General features: G+C 42.1%; 1 protein-coding gene across 1 annotated transcript in view; it reads right to left on the minus strand.

Moving 5' to 3' along the window:
* The window catches only part of LOC119484803 (complement C3-like), a 41,044-nt gene that overhangs the window by 3,956 nt on the left and 12,834 nt on the right, over positions 1-24,254 (minus strand). Inside the window, exons 6-35 of the mRNA XM_037763898.1 lie at positions 20,519-20,601; positions 20,324-20,411; positions 20,024-20,126; positions 18,730-18,850; positions 18,454-18,569; positions 14,751-14,897; positions 14,074-14,173; positions 13,856-13,950; positions 13,558-13,749; positions 13,261-13,416; positions 12,939-13,068; positions 12,172-12,240; positions 11,740-11,937; positions 11,532-11,649; positions 11,336-11,424; positions 11,059-11,198; positions 10,512-10,724; positions 10,208-10,271; positions 10,013-10,102; positions 9,621-9,824; positions 9,382-9,457; positions 9,086-9,245; positions 8,872-8,967; positions 1,851-2,001; positions 1,646-1,731; positions 951-1,028; positions 699-854; positions 505-567; positions 265-346; positions 77-125 (exon numbers count right to left, since the gene is read on the minus strand). Of these exons, the coding sequence (XP_037619826.1) occupies positions 77-125; positions 265-346; positions 505-567; positions 699-854; positions 951-1,028; positions 1,646-1,731; positions 1,851-2,001; positions 8,872-8,967; positions 9,086-9,245; positions 9,382-9,457; positions 9,621-9,824; positions 10,013-10,102; positions 10,208-10,271; positions 10,512-10,724; positions 11,059-11,198; positions 11,336-11,424; positions 11,532-11,649; positions 11,740-11,937; positions 12,172-12,240; positions 12,939-13,068; positions 13,261-13,416; positions 13,558-13,749; positions 13,856-13,950; positions 14,074-14,173; positions 14,751-14,897; positions 18,454-18,569; positions 18,730-18,850; positions 20,024-20,126; positions 20,324-20,411; positions 20,519-20,601 (3,513 nt within the window). The remainder of the gene's footprint in view (positions 1-76; positions 126-264; positions 347-504; positions 568-698; positions 855-950; positions 1,029-1,645; positions 1,732-1,850; positions 2,002-8,871; positions 8,968-9,085; positions 9,246-9,381; positions 9,458-9,620; positions 9,825-10,012; positions 10,103-10,207; positions 10,272-10,511; positions 10,725-11,058; positions 11,199-11,335; positions 11,425-11,531; positions 11,650-11,739; positions 11,938-12,171; positions 12,241-12,938; positions 13,069-13,260; positions 13,417-13,557; positions 13,750-13,855; positions 13,951-14,073; positions 14,174-14,750; positions 14,898-18,453; positions 18,570-18,729; positions 18,851-20,023; positions 20,127-20,323; positions 20,412-20,518; positions 20,602-24,254) is intronic.

The following is a 24,254-nucleotide window of genomic DNA, read 5'->3' on the forward strand; positions in this document are numbered from 1 at the left end:
TATCTGGTTAGAACATGTTGTGTATAAAGCCATGTTACTGTAACACTTGTCAGGATGACTTCTTGATTGTACTTACAAAACCTCTATTCTCAGCTTGTATATCTTCTCATCCTTCTCAATTTTGTCTGTAGGAGCAAAACATTGTATTGAGTAATTGAGTATTTAGTTGATTCTTTTCTCATAAGGTACTTGGCAGAAACAAACTGATAAAATGACAACAAATGAAGACAAATAAACAGAAAGAGGAGGAGGGCACCAAATTACCTGGGAGGAGCTGCACTGACATGTTAAACTTCTGACAGTCACTCTCCTTTTCTTTAGGCATAGCGTAATACAGCGACACTATCTGTCACATAGACAAAAGTGCATCTTAATATGTGATAAACTAATAGACATCTGTCCAGTATAAAAATGTATGTGGTTGTATCTGAGATTCAAAAAGCACACATCAGTAATCAACAGATGATAAATATATAGAAGAATATAAAAATATATTGTACTTACTGTCACCGTTGCTTCTCCTGAACCCGTGGCGGTCACTTTCACATTCTGGTTTATATCATTGATCTGTGGTAATTTAAATACGCACACAAACACACACACACACACAGTCAGGGATCAGCAGTAGAAACATACAGAAAACAACAGGACAGATGATGTTAATGAACCACTGGGAGTCTGTTTGTGTGTGTGCTCACTTTAGATGTTCTGGTGGCGAAGTGGTTGTTGATGTTGAAGTTGTACTTGTCAGGCCTTGACCTGCCCGGCAACAAGATGTCCACATTCAGGTCATACTCTGGTTCTCTAGCACTGGACCAATACTCTGCTATAGCCTGGTACACTATTATGGTAGCCTAGAGAGAAAATGAGAGAGGGGGAGAAAACAAGACTAAGACATACAGTAAACAGGTTATAAGTAAACATAAGATAGAGAGAAGGGTCTGTGTTACCTGAGTTGATCCATAGCCTCCGCCCACCTTCCGTTGTTGGTTGAACCATCTCACAATTGGTCCGGCGTCTTCATAGGCCTTTATTAACAGAAGGCAAGTAAATGGTTGAAATTGTCCGTGGTTAACTGTGCATTTGCATTTATAAAACAGCTTCAGTGAAAATAGAGAGAACTCCTGATTCTGGTACAGTTACATTTTAGATTGTAACCTGTAAGTTTCCAAAACCTACCATATAGTTTCTAAATCATTTTTTTCATATTATGGCACCATCAAACAGCAGCTACTTGGAAATTGCCTGATAAAAGCAATCAATCACAAATAATCTGTTTTTGTCAAATGTGTGTTATTATTGTGTGATTATGCCTTGCAGGATGTTCAAATCAGTCCCTTGTTTTTATAACTATGTCATAACTAAGTCATTGCAAGTGAGACAGAAAAGAATGCCTTCAAATACCTATCGAGATAATCATGAAGTGCTGTGTGAAGTGGTAGCAGTAGTGTAAAAGGTCAATAATGTTTGCCAAATATGGTTATTTAAAAAGTGTAAAAGCTACTGTAAGCAACATTTCATTGCTTCATTGACTTTGTTTCCAAACCCTCTACCCTGTTAGTGAGGCAGCATGGATGAGGACTCAGTTGTATGTTTTCTGTAGCAGGACATCCTGGTGAAACGCACACATGTGGCACATGCTCACCTTGGCCTTGACCAGAGCGAGGAGAGCGTAAGCTGTGGCCTCCAGTGTGTAAACACGCCCCTTAGGTGTCGGCCAGTGGGACATCGCTGAGGAAGACACACAAATATATTTATTTATTACTACTGTATGCTCTACCTGGAACAAGCTCAGTTTACTAACAATTCACCAAAACATCATCTTGGAATATTTAATGTTATAGAAATACCTGGGGGAGCAAACTTGTAGAGGATCTCGCGGTTCAGTTTGTTTTCATTGGCCAGGGCATATGACGTCATGGCAACAGCATATGGGTTGGTGAGGCTGGGCAGACGCCTTTCTAGGTAGGCTACTGCTTTGTCGATACTGCCTGGCAGACTCTGGACAGAAGGAGAAGAAAGTTAGGAGAAATGGGAGAAGAGCCAGATAACAGTGATCCATCTATTTTTAATATCCCATTCTGTTCAGGAAACATTTGATCCTGGGACAATAGACCGGATCGCCCCTCTCTTACCTTCTTCTGTGTCTTGTGAGCTAGACTGAGCCACCATCAGTTACAGTTACTATTGGGGTGTGGATTTAATGCTTCCATACAAATACAAAACTAAAGCCTGGGGCACACTGCCCGCTTCAGGCTCGCCTGACGGCAGCGTCACGTCGTGGCCGCGTGATGCCCACCTAGGGTGTTCACACTAGACGCGAGTTAGCTGCCTCTCGGGGGCGTGTCACCTGTCAGCTGTGTTTCTGATGCTGCTGTCAGCCCTTTCTTTCTACATAGAGTTTGCCTTTTAATGGCCATTTAACTTCATGATAAATATAATTTATATTTATTTTAGACAGAGAAAGATTCAGAAACGTGTGGTAATTAGTAAATAATAGTAATAATCCACAATTAAAACTCCGTACTGTATTCATTTATGATGCTTTCCAACTCTCTGCTTGTTCCACATCACTGTCCGGCACATATTTCAGAATAAAAGCCTTGTGTTAACAAATGAAAGAATTCTGTGCAAAGAAAACCCGCTTTAGGGCTTTTATTTCGAAATGAAAGCAGGAAGTGTTGATTTAAACCCCAAACTTTATACATTTTTGGAGCCCCCAAAGTGATTGCGTTTTCCACAGCACTGACTGCTCATATTTCAGAATAAAAGCCTCGTGTTAACAAATGAAGGGATTCTGTCTATAGAAAAAACCTCTGAGGGCTTTTATTTTGAAATGAAAGCAGGAAGTGTTGATTTAAAAACAAGTTTACTTAACTTTACTTTTTTTTCATCTCCGTAACATATTCTACAGATAAACCTTGAAACTGTAGTAAAGTCTTGCTGGTATGAAGTTAATATACAGTCACTAGATCACTTTCACTGTCTGTGACATATTCTACAGATGTCTAGACATGGAAACTGTAGTAATCTTGCTGGTATGATGTTCATATACTGTCAATAGATCACCTTCACTGTCTGTTGCTGCTGGGACACGCAGCCGAGAGGCGAGCGGCTCGTGTGTAAAATAGGCGAGCCTTCTATTCTATAAAATAGACGCGCGTCTGACGCGCGTCTCATGCGGGCAGTGTGTCTACTCTAACCTGTTAACATGGACGCCGAAATAAAAAACAACACGCGACGCTGCCGTCACGCGAGCATGAAGCTGGCAGTGTGCTCCAGGCATAAGGGTTGGCATCAAATGCCGTTTTGAATTTTAATGTGTCAAATTCTTTGAAAGAATCATTTTAGCACAATTGACCATTCACTAAACCCTCTCCTTGAACAGCAATATCCCAATTTTAGTTTAGCAACTGTAACTCTAACCTGTTGAAGACAGGTCTGTCCACCTGCTGAAGCAGCATGGGACTGTGTTAAGAGGGCTGTCAAAGTTAAAGCGATAACGCGTTCACGCAAATTTGTTTTAACGCCACTAATTTGTTTAATGCAACTTCTCATTTGTAGGTTGTAGCGGGCTCACTTTTAAAGCTAGAGTGAAGATACTGGCATCATATGAAACTAGAAAGCCTCAGGAATCCAACCATGTGAAAATCGCCGTGAAATCCAAGATGGCTGCCAGACCAGTCCTGTGTTTGTGTGTCTGCATGTGAGCTCGGAATTTATGTTTTATTTATGTTTTATTTTGTCTGCTGATCTGGCTGTTGTAACGTGTAAAGTGTCTTCAGCTTGTACTGGACTGAGAGCATAGTGCCTATTTATTGGTTTCTTACAAAATCCATAAATTACAGCCTAGCCTCCTCTGCTAGCTGTAGCCTGGGCCTGTTCAACCTGCTACAGTCTAGCCTCCTCTGCTAGATGTAGCCTGGGCCTGTTCAACCTCTACAGCCTAGCCTCCTCTGCTAGCTGTAGCCTGGGCCTCTTCAACCTGCTACAGCCTGGACTCCTCTGCTAGCTGTAGCCTGGGCTTCTTCAACCTGGTACAGCCTGTCCTCCTCTGCTAGCTGTAGCCTGGGCCTCTTCAACCTGTTACAGCCTGGGCCAATTCAACCTGCTACAGCCTGTCCTCCTCTGCTAGCTGTAGCCTGGCCCTCTTCAACCTGCTACAGCCTGGGCCAATTCAACCTGCTACAGCCTGGGCCAATTCAACCTGCTACAGCCTGGGTCTCTTCAACCTGCTACAGCCTGGGCCTCTTCAACCTGCTACAGCCTAGCCTCCTCTGCTAGCTGTAGCCTGGGCCTGTTCAACCTGCTACAGCCTGGGCCAATTCAACCTGCTACAGCCTGGGCCAATTCAACCTGCTACAGCCTGGGCCTCTTCAACCTGCTACAGCCTAGCCTCCTCTGCTGGCTGTAGCCTGGGCCTCTTCAACCTGCTACAGCCTGGGCCTCTTTAACCTGCTACAGCCTGGGCCTCTTCAACCGGCTACAGCCTGACCCCCTTTGCTGGCTACAGCCTAGCTTCCTCTGCTAGCTGTAGCCCGGGCCTCTTCAACTTGCTTCAACCTGCTACAGCTTGGGCCTCTTCAACCTGCTATAGCCTGGCTTCCTCTGCTAGTTGAAGCCTGGGCCTCTTCAACCTGCTACAGCCTGGCTTCCTCTGCTAGCTATAGCCTGGCCCTCTTCAACCTGCTACAGCCTGACCTATTGGTTATTGGTTTGGACATGTTTCATCCACTAAAACCTTCCTGGCCTTTTTGGCTCACAATCATTTCTATTCTCTGGATCACATCAGCTCATACAACCTGCCTTTCTAACAATACACACAGGAGACTGCCATCATTTCTAACGGTGTTGGTACATTGGACTTCAGTTTATCAACCAGGGACATTTCATCCTTCTGGTTTACAAAGACTTTTGGACTTTCTACTTGGTGTGTAACAAATCTTATTCCTTTGTACTCTTACATGTTATGGCAGCAGTTCCACGACTCCTCCTCTTTAATTTTGACCAAACCGTCAATGAAAGATAAACATATGCAACATTTTAGCACTGTCCTCAGACGTGTGTTAATCATTCTCATGTTGTTAATCTCTGGAAATGTTCACCCAAACCCAGGGCCCGCTATTCATGGTCCCACTGTCTCTAATCTGTCGTTTAATGATTTTTGTGATCGTAAATCATTGGGCTTTCTACATGTCAATATCTGTAGTTTGTTGCCAAAACATGACTATTTAAAAGCCTGGGTGCACACTGCAAATCCTGATGTTCTGGCTGTCTCTGAATCATGGCTTAAGAAAGGTGTCTCGGATCTAGAAATTTGAATACCGGGTTACAACGTCTTTCGTCAGGATAGATCCACCAAGGGTGGCGGCGTGGCTATATTTGTAAAAGATCATTTGCAATGTTCTGTTACGCTGTCTAAATCAGTCCCCAAGCAATTTGAACTGTTACTGTTAAAACTTAAACTGTCAACAAATTTCACTCTGTCTGTTGCTGTTTGCTATAGACCACCCTCTGCTCCAGCATGCACATTAAGAGCTCTCGGTGAACTGTTGGCCCCTCACATTTCCTCTGAGTTTGTCCTTCTGGGTGACCTAAACTGGAATATGATCAACCCCCTGATTTAGTTACACAGCAATTTGATGCTTTAAACCTCTTTCAAATTGTATCTGAGCCAACCAGACATAATTTGAAATCACCGTCATCTGCCACACTGATCGATATTATTCTCACTAACACTCCATCAAACTACCGATCTGGAGTCTTCAGTCAAGACTTGAGTGACCACTGTGCCATTGCATGCGTTCGCTCCGGCCTCTCTGTCAAACGTCCACCGGTGATTGTGACCAAGTGCTCACTGAAAAACTTTGACAATCAGGCCTTCCTGCAAGATGTTGCAGCTGCAAACTGGGAAAGAATCAATCTTATCCCCTCAGTGGAAGATGCCTGGTCTTATTTCAAAAACACCTTTAGCCTAATCATTGAGAAACACGCCCCATTGAAACGATTCCGGACGAAGAATCGCTACAGTCCCTGGTTCAGTCACGATTTGGCGGCTCTGATCCGCCTAAAAAACACCTTATGGCGGAGAGCGAGGTCTTCTCAGTCTGCTGCCGACTGGCTGGCCTTCAGACAATGCAGGAACAAAACAACACAGGCGATCAGGAAAGCTAAAATCAGTCATTTCAAAGAAGAATTCTCAGCCAGCGGCTCTGACGCCAAGAAATTTTGGAAAACAGTCAAATCCATGGAAAACAAACTTGCTTCTCCGCATCTACCCACTTCTTTGATTTTTGATGACATTGTTGCTACTGATAAACAACGCATGGCCACACACTTCAACCAACATTTCGTGAAATCATCTAATTTCTTTGGTGCAGCTGCCCCTGAAACAGATTCATCTAACACTCCTACTTCATCACCCAGCGTTAACAGCTTCGCCCTTCAACCTGTTAAGGTTTCGGAAGTCCTGGATGAACTCATTAAGTTAGATTCAAACAAGTCAGCTGGATCTGATGGGCTTGACCCTGTGTTTTTAAAATCAGCCGCTCATATTATTGCTTCCCCTATTACAAGCCTGTTTAACCTGTCATTTCATCTGTCTGTTTTCCCCCTTGACTGGAAATCGGCTACGATTCTCCCCCTCTTTAAAGGAGGCTCTGGCTCTGACCCGAACTGCTACAGGCCGATTTCCATTTTGCCCTGTCTGGCCAAAGTCATAGAGAAACTGGTACATAAACAACTAATTCACTTCATTGACTTAAATCATATTTTGTCTGACCTGCAGTCTGGGTTTAGGAAAGGCCACGGATGTACCACCGCTACACTGAAGGTCCTTGATGACGTCATCACCGCCATGGACAACAAACAGACTTGTGTAGCTGCCTTTATAGACCTAGCCAAGGCTTTTGACTCGGTCAACCATAACATTCTCCTGCAAAGACTTACCAGCATTGGCTTGTCCAGTAGATGTTGCAACTGGTTTGCTAGCTACCTGATCGTGTCCAGCGGGTGAAGACTGAAAACATCATGTCTGAACCTCTTACCATCTCTAAAGGTGTGCCTCAAGGCTCCATCTTAGGCCCTATTTTGTTCTCCATTTATATTAACGATGTAGCCAAAGCTGCTGGAAATTCCTGGATTCATCTGTATGCTGATGACACCATCATATATTCAGCTGGTCCCTCACTCCACTCTGCTGTGTCCACTCTTCAACAAAGCCTCACCTCCATCCAACAGTCTTTCCACAACCTCCACCTGCTCCTCAACTCCAAAAAGACCAAATGTATGCTGTTTGACCGGAAAAACCTCATCATCCCCAGCCCTCCCAAGATCTACAGTGCTGATGGCTCGGAGCTGGAGTTTGTCAGCTCCTACAAATACTTTGGCTTCTGGTTGGACTCATCTCTCTCATTTAACACACACATCAATAACCTTCTGGCTAAAGTCAAAGCTAGACTGGGTTTCCTGTATCGAAACAAGGCCTCCTTCACACACTCTGCCAAATTCACCCTTGTGAAAATGACCATCCTTCCTCTATTTGACTACGGCGATATAATTTATAAAATGGCATCAAAGACCACCCTCAGAAAACTGGACACACTCCACCACTCAGCAATCCGTTTTGCCACATGTGCACCCTTCACCACCCACCACTGTGATCTTTACAGATTGGTGGATTGGCCCTCCCTTCACACCAGGCGGCTACAACACTGGCTGCTCTTGGTCTACAAATCCATTTTGGGAATGACCCCTCGCTACCTCTCCAATCTTCTGCACATTTCCGACAGCAATCGTCGTTTAAGATCCAGTGACTTCATTAGGCTCATCATTCCAAAAGTCCGTACTGTGTTTGGTCATAACTCCTTTCATTTTGCCGCTGCAAATGACTGGAACTCACTACAAAACACGCTCAAACTAACAGCTCTCACCTCTCTCAACATGTTCAAACAAAAGCTGCAACAAGTCATAGTTGACTGCTGTACTTGCTGACCAGCCCTCACTTCTCTCTCTCTCTTCCATTTTTACAAAGAACGTCCAGTAATCCGCCTTTTTTTGTACATAGTGTTTATTAATTTACCTATGCTGTTTTTAGCCATTTTCTCATGTGTTTGTCATACTGTATTGTATCCGTGCTGTTTGTGTCACTTGTGTGGACTGTGCTACTGCATCTTGGCCAGGTCATCATTGTAAATGAGAATTGGTTCTCAATTGATTTTACCTGGTTAAATAAAGGTCAAATAAAATCAAATAAATGTCACACTAGCTTATCGCGAAGGAGGCTAAATAACATATAATAATAATTTTGTCGAGGAAAAACTGGCATGGCTATTTTCAAAGTGGTCTTTTGACCTCTGACCTCAAGGTATGTTAATCAAAATAGGTTCTCTGGGTACCCACGAGTCTCCCCTTTACAGACATGCCCACTTTATGATAATCACATGCAGTTTGGGGCAAGTCATAGTCAAGTCAGCACACTGACACACTGACAGTTGTTGTTGCCTGTTGGGCTTACAATATTTGTCATTGTTTTATGTTGTTAAATGCTTTCCAATAATAAATAGATACGTACATTTGCATAAAGAAGCATATTTTCCGACTCTCATGTTGATAAGAGTATTAAATACTTGAAAAAATCTCCCTTTAAGGTGCATTTTGAACAGATAAAAAAATGTGCGATGAATTTGTGATTAATTGCGATTAACTATGGACAATCATGCGATTAATCGCGATTAAATATTTTAATCGATTAACAGCGCTAGTTAAGAGTGATACTTTGCAATTTCCCCCATAGTGTGGAGTCAGTAAATGAAGAAAAAAATGCAGTGAGGGGGGAAAAAAAGAAACATGGTATGCAGATGAGTTACTCACATTAACAGTTGCATTACATAGTGTGCGTGACTCCTGCATGGCAATGAGGCAGAAGGCCGTCATGGAGGCATCTGAATCTCTGCCGCGCACATCACCCTACACATGCACACACAGAGATTATAGATTATAGTCAATGTATATGTAATTGTTTTCATCTCGCTTTTTTTGTAGCACTAATATGAAGTATTGATGTTAATGAAATCAGTGCACGCACAATCATCTCTCCGTGGGACACTGTTCCAACTTCTCTAAACAAGCCTTCAGGTTGCTGCGCGTTGAGAATCAGATACTTAACAGCGTCACAGATGTCTTTGCTTTGCACGTCCACCAGACTGTTGGCCATGGCAAACACCTTGGCAACATAGGCTGTCAGCCTTAGACAGGAGAGGAGAGGAGAAATTTAGTTTTATTTATTTGCCCATGAAATACACAATGTGGTCATCACAGTCAAGTTAAGTTAAAGGAGGATGTGGAAACCATGTTGAGTTCAAAGATGTTTGAATGCCTCACCAGGTGCTACTTTGGTGAGTGGGATACGCAGCATAAGACCCATCACTTTTTCGGTAGGCAAGCTCTCTCTGATAGCCTGGACACAAACAAAAAACACAAAACCAGTTTGAGGAGTCCTCTTACATCCTCTGTTTTTTTTTTATACCACTTCTGCCACGTCAGGAACTTTAAAATCCCACACAGAGGGGCATCAATGACATTTCTGGTATGTGTGCTAATAAACACATCTGTGAGCCTACCGAACTTGATGTGTTGGAGGGCTTCGTTACGTTTCTGAAAGCCCACAGCTTCCCACTGGTTGGTTTTGTCCAAATATGTGGCTGCAATGACAGGCAGGGTCATGTGGATCATGTTCGCCTCTCCACAGCCTGAGGGCTGGAAGATCAGAGTACCCATAGAGTTCCCACTAACGGCGTTCTTCAATGAAGAAACTTGTTCTCTCCCTGCATGCACAAACACAAACAGAAAAAAACTAAACATTAGTAACTAAATAAATATGCAAAGGTCCCCCAAAACCAGTGAGGTGGTCATTCATTTCCCAATAAGACCAATAACAATTTACACCAATGCAGAGTTCATTGTAACTGGCACTATATCGCATAATGTGCCCGAATATATCATCACATCTCACCTGTCACAGAGATCTGTGTGCTCGTAGGTGTGTTTGGAACCAAATCATTCCTAGGAATTCCACTGTTGAGAGTTTCTTCTTGTTTACCATCTAAAGGGATAAACAGTGGGCACGTTAGGGGATCAATTAGCAAGTGATACAAATTTAATATTAGCAAATTACTATATGATGTAGCTGTTTAATGTGTAAACTCACCTACACCTTTTTTAGTGGGGTCTAGAGATATAATCTGAGGAGATTTAACCAGCACACCTTCAGGCTGGAAAAGCAACAGATAGGACAAAGGTTAGAAATAAAAAACTATTTTTGAGTAATCGTTATCTGCTGGTGTCTAACGAAATACAATATGGCTTGATTGTTAACGATCTTTCTTATTTACAGTTTATGTTGAAAAGCTGATACAGTATACATTTGCATCAAAGTTACGCCCCAAAAGATGTCTGTTTCCCTATACTGACGTTAACACAGGAGATCGCCGTTCGTTTCCCGTTTCTCTTACCACCACCCGCAGCATTTTCATTATTCCGTCATTGATCGACGATTCTTTAACAGCTGCTTTGACCTCAATGCTGTATTGTCCGTCTTTCATGGGAATAATGATGAAGGGTACAGATCGTGTAGTTTGGGGCCCAATTTTGACCTCCTGACGATACTTCCCACGCTTAGAAGCTGCGCTGCACACGTGCTCCTTCTCAATCAGATCCACACGCACCTTGAGAACAGGACAACGATGGAAAAAAGATAATGAAGTATGTGTAGTTGATCAAAGATGCTTCCCTAATTTGAAGACATTTTATGCTTTACATTGTTTCCTATAGGATCAATTTGATCTTGAAGGTACACTGTAAATATTGCAGAAAGGATTCCCCCAGTTCTGAGGCCGACCACCATGGAAAAGGATTCATTCCCTTTTTTTTGCCACACGTTGTAAGTCTGTCCAATATTTACTGTTGCTTTTGCTCTTTTGTTTGCAAACTCTTTGAGAAAAATATCATGGCCTCATTGTCTCTGGCATAAAACACCAGAGCAGGGCAACCCAGACTTACGGTGACATCATCGGGGCTGTAGTTGTGGAGGATTGCCTTAACTTCTAGCTGCTCTCCACGGACAGCAGAGTACGGCAGCCTGAGATCAACGAAGAATTCCTTTCGGACAATCACTTCCAACGGAGCGCCAACACAGATTCCTTTAAGATGAGAGGGATTCAAAAAGAAGTGATGAAACAGAGAAAGGGAGAGAGAGAAAGGTGTAAAGGGATGATAAAGGTTTAAGGTTAGAGGCACAACTAAAACACATGACAGATTTTAGTCACTGAATCCTCACCGTGAGTTTTTGACAGACTAATGCCAGTGAACTGCCAGGTTGTGATCGAGTCTTGCAAAGGAACATCTTTCGTCAATGATGTGGTGTCACTGAAACAAAGAAAAGTGTCAACACTTTGAGAGGTACCTTTGAATCCTAGTGGTGTCGGTGTGAAGTTATCAGTGTATTTTTTCTGTGTATATTTCAGTTTACTCACCAGTTAGGTGTTTGTCGAGGGCAAGCAGGCAGATGGACATCTAACCACAGCCAACTTTCAGGGAACTTGGTGCGAGAAACAATTTCATTGCTCTCCATGTAACTGTCATCCTCCTCACCTAAAGTGTCATTCAAAAGATTATCATTTTCATTGTTTCGTAAGTATGACCATGAATAGTAACCACCCATCCCTTGTCCCCTTCTCTTACTGCGAGCCAGTAGGAGGCTATCCTCCTTCTTCTCAGATCGCTGGGTTTCCATCTCCTTGCAGCAGTGCAGGAAGGCAGTGACACAGGTTGCACCATCAAGGATGTACTCGGCGCGCCTCTCACAGCTGTATGAGAGGAGGGTAGGCCTCATGCCTTCCGAACAACAGTCACGCTGCAGTTGGTCGTTATATTGACTCCCTGGAAAGAAAGAGGGTTGCAGAGGAGAGACAGAGGTGAGAAGAAATGGAGTACAAGAATAAGATAACAATAAGGATTTGAATAAGGAAAAACAAATAAACTAAAAAACTAAATGGGAAATGGAGGAAAAGACTAAGATATAACATAGCAAAGATGAGTATTGTCAAAGTCCAAAGTCCTGAACTGAGTGACTGAATATGTGGTTATTGGGTAGTTTAGAGCTGTGGTTCTTACGTAAGCTGGTTGTGACATCCATTTCAGTAGGGGCTCGTTTCCTCCTGCTGGGGGCCGGACATTTCAATTCTGGAAATGCAACACAGACAAGATCTTTAACAGGTTGGACCCAGACTTGAGTTTTGCGTAGTTTAATTGATGCGATACTCTTAAAATCAAACTGAGATCGTTATCTGGTTGGACACATTGACAGGGTGTGGGTGTGAGAAAATATGATCTACAATTGCACACCTCATTTGTTGAAATGTTAAAACATTGTATAAATGCTTTACTAGAATAAAGAAAAATATTTTAAAACCCCTAACAAACAGGAGGGATCATGATCTTTGACCAGTGTTAATGTAAATATGGAAATTCCTCAAAGCGTCGGATCAACCAAATTATCTCACTTACCCTAAGTGTTATAGTGTTGGTTTTATTTGCCCAAAGTTTAAGACATCTGTTTGAGATTCTGGCTCTCTGTTTGTGGTGCTCGCAGCACTGAAGAATTAAAAAAACTACACAGCAGTGAGTGATTTCAAAAACAATGTCTCTGAAACTATCTGCATGTCCAGATACCAACAAAGGGGAGCAAGAATAATGTAATTTGGGTGAAAAGACCCTTTAAGATGCAGCTCTTCTACTGACCACTAGATCCCTACTAATATAAAAGCATTTGACTTTATGCGATGAATAAAGGTCCATGTGCCTACTTCTCCTAGTTAGAGATATTTCATTGAGCCTAAAGAGGGGCATGTTCAGAGAAGGGGAGGGTAAAGTAGCGTCACCTTGTCTGTAGGGAGTACCAGAAGCCTTGTTGGACTCAAACAACAGCCCGGCATCGTAGAACACACCCATACCGTTCTTCCCTCCACCTGGTGTGCAGCCTGTGTCGTGCTTCTCGACCATGTCCCATACCTGAGCAGGTAGGAATGAGACACATTTACTCATGCAATGTATTTGCTGCAGGACAAACTTACACCGGATATTATTTGAATCCAAAAGCTAACAAAATTGACAGTTAACGTGTGAATTTTTTTTTATACATAACTTTTTGAATTTAAGCCCTTTCAAATATTATCAAAGATAATTATGAAATAAAGAAATGACCTTTTTCTGGGTGAGGCGGTGCTTGTTGTTTAGGACGTAGACACCTTTGTCAACTGCCACCAATCCCACTGTGGCCTCTGGATCTCCTGTGACCTTCAGACCAAACATCCTGCGAGGCTCATAGGATGGTCTAGGTATAGAGGATTCCAGCCTCAGCTAAATGTGAATCAGTGAATGAGACGTGCAGTTTTGAATTTGTTTCATACATAAAAATATATCAGAGAAGTACACAAATAACTTTATCAGGTTATGCGTGTCTTGTTTGCTTTTTTGTTACATCAGTGTTGTGTGACTCACCGAGCCCATGCAGGAGTCCTTGACATCCATCCAAACAGAGTCTGATACCAATTCATTGTCATTTGTATGGTAGTAGGCTATGATGCGGAATGATGGCAGCATTTCTTTGGTAATGAGAAGTCTCAGGGAAATCAGTACTTGACCTCTTGTCCTGTAACGGCCACTTTTCACCAGCTGACCTCTGCTCAGGATCTAGAGACACAGATTTATACATCAGCACTTATCACAGATTAGTCGTGGGACGCAACAAAAAGAGTTACATATGTGCACACAAGCACAGGTGTAAAACACCTCTCACCAGGTATGTGATGTCATTCTCGTGTGTTTCCTGCCTGTTGAGGATGAGGTCGATTTTCAGGTTGTCTCCTAGGTCCAGCTCAGCTGCATCCACACCTGCAAATGTGACATGTTGTGATGAGTGCTGAACACAGAAAAGATTTAGCGCATGGTAAATACTTTGCCACTGCCACCACCTTTGTTTTTAATCATCTGATGTCATTTCAAGATGTAACTTACTTATGTGGATGTAGTTGTTGCTTGTAGTGGTATATGGGAGAGCAGACATGCTGGCTGATGCTTGCTTGTCAGGTGAAATACGAGGATCATTGGTCTTTGCCTGCAATTAAAGACACACACAGGTAAGCATGCACACACAGTTTGATTAATAATACTTGAAAAAGTCCCATGTCTATTCTATCTTAACTTATTGAGGCTTTTTCTGCCATAGTTTTGCCTTGCAATATAAAATTGCTAAATAGAATTACCAAAAGACATAACACTGACAGGATGAAGTTCACTATTCACATACTGTACAGTAAATGTGTGAGCAGCAGAACCAAAACAAGGAGCTGGGTGATTGCTCTGCTTGATTTCACCTCTTCAAGTGAATATCAAAAATGTTGATTAATGTAGGGGCTGAACGGTGGTGCAGTGGTTAGCACTGTCGCCTCACAGCAAGCAGGTTTGAATCCGGCTTCTGTGTGGAGTTTATCGTGGGTTTTCTCCGGGTTCTCCGGTTTCCTCCCACAGTCCAAAGACATGCATGTTAGTTTAATTGTTGACTCTAAATTGGCCAGAGGTGTCGTGACCCCGAATAGGATAATTGGTTACAGATAATGGATAGAAGATTAATGGAGGTTTAAGTGGCCATTTGGGCTATAATGCAAAAAGGGTAAAAGATGTCAGAGACTTACGGTGATTGTCAGTGTTGGTTCCCCTGCCACTGTATTGATGGTAAGCCTTGCCATGCCATTAGCTGCGGTGTCGTCCTGCACCTGTCCTGGATCAATCACCACTGTAACATCATTTGCTGGAGTGCCGTCTGGATTCACAACTTCAACCTGCCATCAGAGACACAAACAGCTGAACAATCAGAAAATGTCAAACTGTCTTATTAAAACACACCTTATTAAGGTCAAACTCATGTTATTAGATTCGTTTTTAGTGCTGTGCACTAAGTTTTATGACTCAGGTAGTTTATGGCGACCCAAACTGTTGATGGATGAATTTCTCTTTTTCTCTGGAATCTCACATAATAATAATAATAATAAATTTAACTTATATAGCGCTTTTAAAGATCTCAAAGACGCTTTACATTGTTGGGGGAAACGGTGTGAGACAAACAGGAGACAGACGACACACACAGGCGCACTCTCATACATACACACGGAAAAATGGGTAAGGGGAGGGGGGGGGGGAGGTAGGAGTAGGCAGAGGAGAAAAGATCGGTCTTGAGGCGGGACTGGAATATGGTGAGGGAATCAGACTGTCTAATGAGTTGTGGGAGGGAGTTCCAAAGCTTGGGAGCTGCCCTGGAGAATGCTCTGTCCCCAAAGCTGCAGAGGTTGGACTTGAGGGTGGAAAGTAGACCAGCTGAGGTGGATCTGAGGGACCGTTGAGGTTGGCAGGGGGAGAGGAGGTCAGAGAGGTAGGGGGGAGCAAGTTGGTGGAGGGCTTTGAAGGTGAGGGTCATGATTTTATAGGAGATCCGGTGGGAGACGGGGAGCCAGAGGAGGTCTTTGAGGACTGGGGTAATGTGATGCCAGGATTTGGTGTGGGAGAGGAGTCGGGCAGCTGCATTCTGGACAAGTTGGAGTTTATTGATGGAGGTGGTGCTGATGCCGTAGAGGAGAGAGTTGCAATAATCGAGGCGGGAGGAGATGAAGGCGTGGATGAGCTTCTCGGCAGCGGGGGGTGTGAGTGAGGGTCGGATCTTTGCAATGTTGCATAGGTGGTAGAAGGATATTTTGACAAGTTGGCGGAAGAGGGGCTCAAGGGAGAGGGTGGGGTCAAGAATCACGCCAAGGTTGCGTGCCTGGAGGGAGGGGGAAACAGAGGTGCCATCGATGGTGAGTGTGTGGTTGTTGGTTTTGCTGAGGGTGGATTTGGAGCCGATGAGGAGGAGTTCTGTTTTGTCACTGTTAAGATTAAAGTTCTGTTGCATCCAGGTTTTAATTGCAGAGAGGCAGGAGTTGATGTGGGAGAGGGGTGGGTTGTGAGGGGTGTTGGTGCTGAGGTAAATCTGAGTGTTGTCGGCATAGCAGTGGAAGTCCAGGTTGAAATGGCGAAGGATCTGACCGAGGGGGAATATGTAGATAATGAAAAAGAGTGGACCGAGTACAGATCCTTGGGGGACACCTTGTGTGACTGTGGATGTGGCAGAGGAGTTGTTGTGATGGGAGATGAAATGAGAGCGGTTGGTGAGGTAGGACTGGAGCCAGCTGAGTGCAGTACCTTCGATACCAATGTCTTGAAGTCTGGTGAGTAGAATGTTGTGACTCACGGTATCAAAGGCTGCACTCAGGTCCAGGAGGATGAGGATGTTGAGGGCTCCGGTGTCAGCAGAGGTGAGGAGGTGATTGAGGACTTGGAGGAGTGCAGTTTCTGTGCTGTGGAAGGGGCCAAAACCAGATTGGAGGGGTTCAAACAAGTTGTTGGAATGTAGGTGGGATTGGAGTTGTGTGGAGACGAGGCGTTCAAGGGTTTTGGAGAGGAAGGGGAGGTTGGAGATAGGGTGGTAGTGAATGAGACAGGAGGGGCCCAGACCAGGTTTCTTGAGCGTGGGGGTGACAGCAGCAGTTTTGAAGGTGGAGGGGACAGTTCCATGGGACAGTGGGGAGTTGAAGAGGTCGGTGAGGTAGGGGCATAGGACAGGGAGGCAGGACTTCAGCAGCGGAGTTGGGAGGGGGTTAAGGGAGCAGGTGGTGGGTTTGGATGTGCTGATGAGTTTGGCAATGGTTGCTGAGTCAACTGGGTCGAACCGGAAGAGGCGGTGCTGGGAGGGAAGGGGTCAGGGGGTCCAGAGGGATGGAGAGAAAAGGGGCCGGTGTGGTTGCTACTGGGTCAGACACGGGGAGCAGTGAGTTGTTGATGGTGGTGATTTTGTCGGCGAAGAACTGAAGGAATGAGTTGCAAAGATCGGGTGAGGGGTCAGAGAGGGTGTTGGCACGGAGCTTGAGGAGAGTGTTGACAGTGGAGAAGAGGGTTCGGGGCTTACGGGTGGGGTCATTGATGATGGTGGAGAAGTAGTCAGATTTGACAGCAATGATGACGTCTTTGTAGGTGATGAGGTGAGATTTATAGGCTTCGAGATGAACAGTGAGTGATGATTTTCTCCAGAGGCGTTCAAGTTGGCGGCCGGTCTGTTTGAATTTTCTGAGGTGGGGTGTGAACCAGGGGGAGGAGGTGTTGAAAGAAACAGTTTTGGTTTTTAGGGGGGCCAGTGAGTTGAGGGAGGCAGACAGGGTGGAGTTGAAGTGGTTGGTGAGATCATTAGGTGAGGTGGGGGGTGGGTCCAGGTGGAGGGCAGTAGATAGCAGGTCGGAGAGATGGAGGGGATCAATGGACTTAGTGTTGCGGAATGATATGACTCTGGGGAGTTGCAGACGGGGTGTGAATTGTGAATTGGATGAGTTTGTGGTCAGATAGGGGAAAGGGGGATGGGTCGATGTTGAGAACCAGGATGTTGACAGAGCAGACGAGATCTAAGATATGGCCTTTATTGTGTGTGGGGAAGGTGATGTGCTGGGTGAGGTTGAAGTTGTCCAGTAGAGTGGAGAAATTAGAGGCAAATTTACAGGTGGGGGAGTCCATGTGGATGTTGAAGTCGCCCAGTAGCAGTAGGGGTAAGGGGAGGGATGATGCTAGGGTGAGGAGTTCAGACAGATTGGAGAGGAAGGATGAATTTAGTTTAGGTGGGCGATAAATGAGGATGACTGTGGTGGAGCAGGTTTTGAAGGCGCATGGCACATGTCTGCCTTTATATCGTAATAAACATTATGTGACTTTTATATTTAGGACATACTGCCATTTGTGTTTTCAAAGAGTAACTATATTTCAGTTATGAAATGTTTTCAGTGAAGGATTTAGAAATATAGCCATTGATTTATTTTGAACATGTAACAATTAATAATAATAACCAATAAAATAACAGTAAACATATACAGTAAATTCTAAATAAATAAATAGAGGTAAAAAATAAGTAAACACTTATATATTGTCCTACTCCTTTCTATGACTTAAACAATGAACTTAATGTTTATCACATATACACATAAATAATCATCTTAATATAAAAAACAATAACAACAACATCAACAATGAGCGTCCCAGACCCGAAAGAGACAAGGCCCCATCCTCATCCCTGTACCTCTCAAAAACATTTTATACATCTTCTTGAATGGATTTATAATTTTACTTTGCTAAATTTCTTCATCTATAACATTTCATATATTCACCCCACAAATTGTAGTACGAACATATTGTTTTTTTAAAATAAATTTCCTCTTATAATCCCCCTCTATGTCTGAGAACATTTTTTGTTTGTTGCCAGGAAGTACCAAGCCATAAGCCATACATATGCTGTCAGTTTATGTAAATGTAAACAAGTGTACTTACCGCAACATCGAAGGACATTCCTGGTTTGAAATATTTGGGCGTTTTCTTGAAGTTGATGGTGTAAGGTGATGTGACAATCTGGATATTTCTCAACTCTGCCTCCACCATTTCACTACCTGTGAGTTGATGCAGAAACACAAACACATTCACACACAAACTTATTACTAGAATTTGTTTTTTAATCTGTTCACAATCCAGAAAAACGCATCCTGATATCTTTATTTTCTTTTTTCAAATATACTGAATAGGCCCAAACACACAGTCTTTCTTTCTTACCGCTCTCCGTCATCACACTGACAGCTACAAATATGGAACTCCCCACCAGGTCCGTGATGTTTGGGAAGGTCTGTGTGATGTGCTCTTTCTTCAGTGTGACCTCTCCACTACCTCTCTGGACCTAATGTGACATAAAATAATAATGCATCTTGAAATACAGTATAGTGGTGCAGTGATACAGTTAGTCATTCAGGTACTTTACTACTGTCCTCTGAGAACCACAATAGACCCGTTTTTGTCTTTTTTAGCGGGCTACAGGAGGTCTTTAGGGGGAGATAGCAGGTCAACAGTAGATGTCACATAGAAATGGTGTACATCATCTGAAAGCTGGGAACCTGAAGATTAATCTGAGATGCAGTTCAGCACTGTGTTTCAAGTTGTTCTAGTCATAAATCAGAAATAAACATGAATGAATGAATGAATTAAAATAAAATTGTGGAAGTGTATAAGGGCTTAGAACATTATTCCCCATTCCACCATTCCCATTAAGTTTGTCCATACCATTTGTTACGCATATTGGTACTAAATTTAACCATTTTACAGCACTTGAGAATTGATGAAAATGATAAATAATCCCTCCAAAATACCACATTAAGACACCAAGACCTTGAGGAACACCATAGAAAAAATCATGCTGTGATTTGGTATAAAAAACTTTGGACATTTTGAAATTTCTGCAAGAATTGCACTTTTATGGTTGTGAAGTTTCATGAGACTGTGATTATCCTAGAGGTCACCACAGGTCACTTTATACAGTGAGGTCAAGTTTAAAAAATTGGTCTCACTACAATGAAATGGCTACTTTGGGGACAAACATCATCACACATAAATACAGTTGGGCTCATTGGATCCACAAGAGTCTCAGCTTTACAGTGATACCCAATTTATGTAATTCCAGGACTGCTTGGGGACCCCAGTATAGAGAAATAGTCAAGCGCATCATTTTAGAATAGGCAAAAATAAGTGTTTGGTTCTTGCCCCAAACTGCATGTGATTATCATAAAGTGGGCATGTCTGTAAAGGGGAGACTCGTGGGTACCCATAGAACCCATTCACATATCTTGAGGTCAGAGGTCAAGAAAACGCTATGCCAATTTTTAGCCTAACTTTGGAACATTACTGAGCCTCCTACCCCAACATGCTACCGTGACAGGGTTGGTACCAATGGATTCCTTAGATTTCTAGTTTCATATATCTGTACCTTCTAGATCTAAAACTGAACCTGCCACAGCCTCTGAAAGATAAGTTTTACAAAACATATAAAAATACATCAAAAGTGTAAGAATATGTTCACCTGTACTCTCTGAAGAGAACCTGGAAAGCTCCTCTTTTGACCGTCTTGCATAACCCCAAACACCACATAGGCCGTCCCATCCACCTCTTCACCAAACAGATACCTAAATCCACAAGAGGGAGACATGTTTAAGCCACAATGAAGCAAAACAGAACAATTAAAAACAAACAAACAACGAATGGCTAACAAACTAAAATAGCAAGAGCCCCAACATAACCTCTGAACAACACTCTTTATTTTCTCCTCCAATCAATCTACCTATTAAAACCTGGTCTTTAAAGCCACAGAATTTTCACTTACGTAGCTTTGATGTTGACGGTGAGGGCGTCACTGTCCACGTAGAAGAAGGGGCTCACAGGCGTCAGTTTAACCTCAAAACTGGGCAGCACTGGAAAATTGAAAACATTTTATTCTGTGTCCAAGCCAGTAAAGAATAAGTGAATGTTGTAGGTTTATATAACATTTAAATAAAAGTAAAGATAATGAAGGACTCACCATATTCTTTGACCTCGAACTCTGCAGAAAAGCTCTGCTGTGGGTTGCTGTGGAACTTCGTCACCACCTTCCACAGTCCGGGACTAAACACACACAAACACATATTTCAATAATCAAACAAAAAAATATATACTGTATATATTAATTTAGAGACCGAAGGTAACGCAGGAATACACTTCGGACTGCGTGAAGTTATTTATGTCACACAAATTGAGGTATAGGCCTACACAAATGAGCTGCTGCAAAGAACTTATCATTTATAGAGAACTACAGAAACTCTGAAGTTTAGAAGAAAAGGTTTAAAGGTTTCAAGTTGGCTTTGCATCAGATAGAACGGATGTAGTACCTTTGTTTTATGTCTTTTTAGGCTGATTGGTTTTAGTTCATAGGGATTAAATGCATTTCTGTTTTGTCTGTCCATTTATAATTCATATTTAAATCTTAATAGATAGATTACCTTACAACTTTAAGGAATAGTTTAACATTTAGTTTTTTTTTGTCACTTTAGTCTTTATTGCTTTTTGCATACACAAATAAAACACAAATATAACAACGAAACTTGCAACAGTGCAGCGAGGGGTTCAGTTTACAATTGATAATGCAGTATACAGGGTTATTTTCTTATTAAAACATTTTCCAATAACTTACAGTATTGACAATACAAGTGCTTATGTCTTTATTTCTATACCTAATCCATTTTTCCCATTTTCTGTTAAACTCATCTTCTTTCACTCTTAGAGAATAAGTAATTTTCTCCATCACAAATATTTCCTGTACTATGTCTAACCATTGACTAAGTCTGGGGGTGTCCGCTACAAGCCATTTTCTTGTAATGGCCTTTCTGCCAGCTGTGAGTAGGATTTTAACCAAGTACTGATCTTACTTCAGCACCACTGTAGTTATATTACCCAGGTATAAAATGGAACATTTCTTAATGATTATATATCCCAATACCTCCTTTAATACTGAATTCACTCTGTCCCAAAATGGTTCTACTTTTGGGCCACTCCAGAAGATATGTGCATGATGTGCGTCTGTATGGCCACATTGTCTCCAGCATGTTTGTTGCCTTAGAATTTGCTTGCTTTTTATGTTAGGCGTAATGAAGAAACTAATCAGATTTTTCCAATTAAATTCTCTCCACAACTGTGAATTAGTGGATGTCTGTAGTGTTACACACATATCATGCCATTCTTCTTCTGAGATTTTGATGTTCAATTCCTTTTCCCACTTAAATTTCACATAGGATGTAGTCTTTACTTGACATTCCAATAAACCATGATAAAGTTTAGAAATAATCCTTGATGCTTTTTGATGATACGCATTGACTATCACTTCTACCACTGGATTTTTTTCTCCTGGTGCCTCCCTTTTTACTTTTTTGTTGCAATATTTTCTCAGTTGGAGATATCTAAACAAGTCTTGGTTGCGAAGTGCAAATCTGTCCTTCAAATCTTGAAAACTTCTTAGGTCTCCATTTTTAGTCACAGTACAAAACACAATCATTCCTATTTTCATCCATTCTTTAAATGTTGAGTCATACATCCCTGGTTTAAATTCACCATCCAAAGCTATCCATCTTAACACTTTTTGTCCATTATTCAATTTAAGTTGTCTGGTAAGAGTGAACCAGGTTTCTAAAGTAAATATTGTTGTTGGATCGATTATACTCCTGATATGCCCTGGAAGCACTTTTTCTCCCAAGAGTGTTTGAATGTGGAAATCAGGGATACATGTCTCAATCTCTTTCCATCCAGCTATGTAGCTATGATCACACCAATTAATTAGAGGTCGAAGTTGGGCTGCATAGAAATATGTCCTAAAATTTAGAAATGCCATTCCACCTTTGTCCTTTGGCAACTGAAGTGTAGTGTATTGAACTCTGGCCTTCTTTCCTCCCCAAATAAATCTAGATATTAATTTATCCCATTCTGTGAATTGTTTTAGTGGAACCTCTATTGGCAGAGATTGAAACAAGTACAATAATCTTGGCAAAATATTCATTTTCACCACATTTATTTTACTGCTAAAATCCATTGGGTATGTGGACCATCTGTCTATATCCTTTCTTATGTTTTGGTTAATGTGGTTATAAATGGCACCATACAACGTTGATATATTTTTCGTTATATGTACCCCTAGGTATTTAATGATTTTGAATCCCATTTAATATTATACTTTTGCCTGATTTCTTCTGGAGGAGCACTGTTAAATAGGAGGATTTGAGTTTTTGAAATATTCAATTTATATCCTGCATAGAAATTAAATGTATCTATGATCTCCATCATCCTTGGAAAGGAGGTGTTTACATCCATGAAATACATCATTACGTCATCTGCAAAAAAGGCCAATTCTATGTTCTCTGTCTCTTATAGTTACTCCCCTCAGTTCCCTATCTTGACGGATCGCTTGAGCCAATGGTTCAATATATATAGCAAACAGGGTAGGGCTAAGACAACATCCTTGTCTCATTCCTCTTCCTAACACAAATCTCTCTGTCAGGGACCCATTCACCTTTACTCTTGCAGAAGGTTGCTGGTAGATTGCTTTTATAATTTGAATAGAATCTTCGGAAAAGCCAAATCTTTCTAGTGTTTGATATAAAAATTCCCAATTAACCCTATCGAAAGCCTTTTCTGCATCTAGGCTTAGCAGGATAGCACATGTACTTTCTTTTTGAATCTTGTGTATTATATGTAGGGTTCTTCTAATACTGTCTTGTGTTTGTCTGCCTGTTACAAAACCAGTCTGGTCTTCATCAATTAAATCTGGCATGAACTTTTCAAATCGTTTGGAGATAATTGAGGTATATAATTTATAGTCCACATTTAGAATTGATATCGGTCTGTAGTTGGTAAAATTTTCCTTGTCTTTGTTCTCTTTGGGGATTAGTGTTATAATTGCCTCTTTCCATGATGGGGGTGTCTTGCCTTCCTTGATAATCCAGTTAAAGATTCTCAGAAGAAGTGGCTTCAGCTCGTTACGGAATATTTTATACCATTCTATAGGAAAACCGTCGCTATCTGGGGCGTTGTTTGTTTTCATCCTACCAATTGCCTTCTCTATCTCGTCCAGTGATATTTCTGATATCTATTCAGATCTATTGTACGTAAAAAAGTCTTTATTGATTCTCCATCTGCTGTAGAAGTTTGTGTATATAATTCTTTATAATATTCCTGGAAGATATGTTCTATTTCTTTTGGATCAATTTTCAATTTCTGTGTACAGGGGTCCTTAATTTTGTTTATGGTGTTATCAGCCTGTTGTTTGCGTAACCTTCGGGCAAGTAATTTAGTGGATTTAGGGCCTAGCTCATAATATGCCTGATTTACAAATCTTGCTTTTTTCTCCACTCCTTGACCCAATATCCCATCCATTTGTCCCCTCAAATCTTTGTAGGGACCTAGCAAATGGCTGGTGGTCAGTGACTACATGAACTCAGTAATATGATCCTTGACCCATAGACTCAGCTCAGCTGCCATTGGCTACTGTAGCATTTCACACAGAGGTGTGGAAATCACCCAGAACAAAACCAGAGGAATCTCTTTGTTCCTCCTCTTTCTGATCATTCTCCTCATCTCTCCTGAGCTGCGAGAGGTGAGCTGCTGCTCTCCAGACCGGAAGCAACTCTGCTCTCTGATTCTATCACCTGTTAGGAAACAGCCATAAGAACACAAGTAACTTAAAAGGCGGAAGACGCGAGAGCCTGCCTTCTTACCTACTAACTTCAAGCAAC

Source organism: Sebastes umbrosus, chromosome 3 (assembly GCF_015220745.1).
Source record: "Sebastes umbrosus isolate fSebUmb1 chromosome 3, fSebUmb1.pri, whole genome shotgun sequence".
Lineage (NCBI taxonomy): Eukaryota > Metazoa > Chordata > Actinopteri > Perciformes > Sebastidae > Sebastes > Sebastes umbrosus.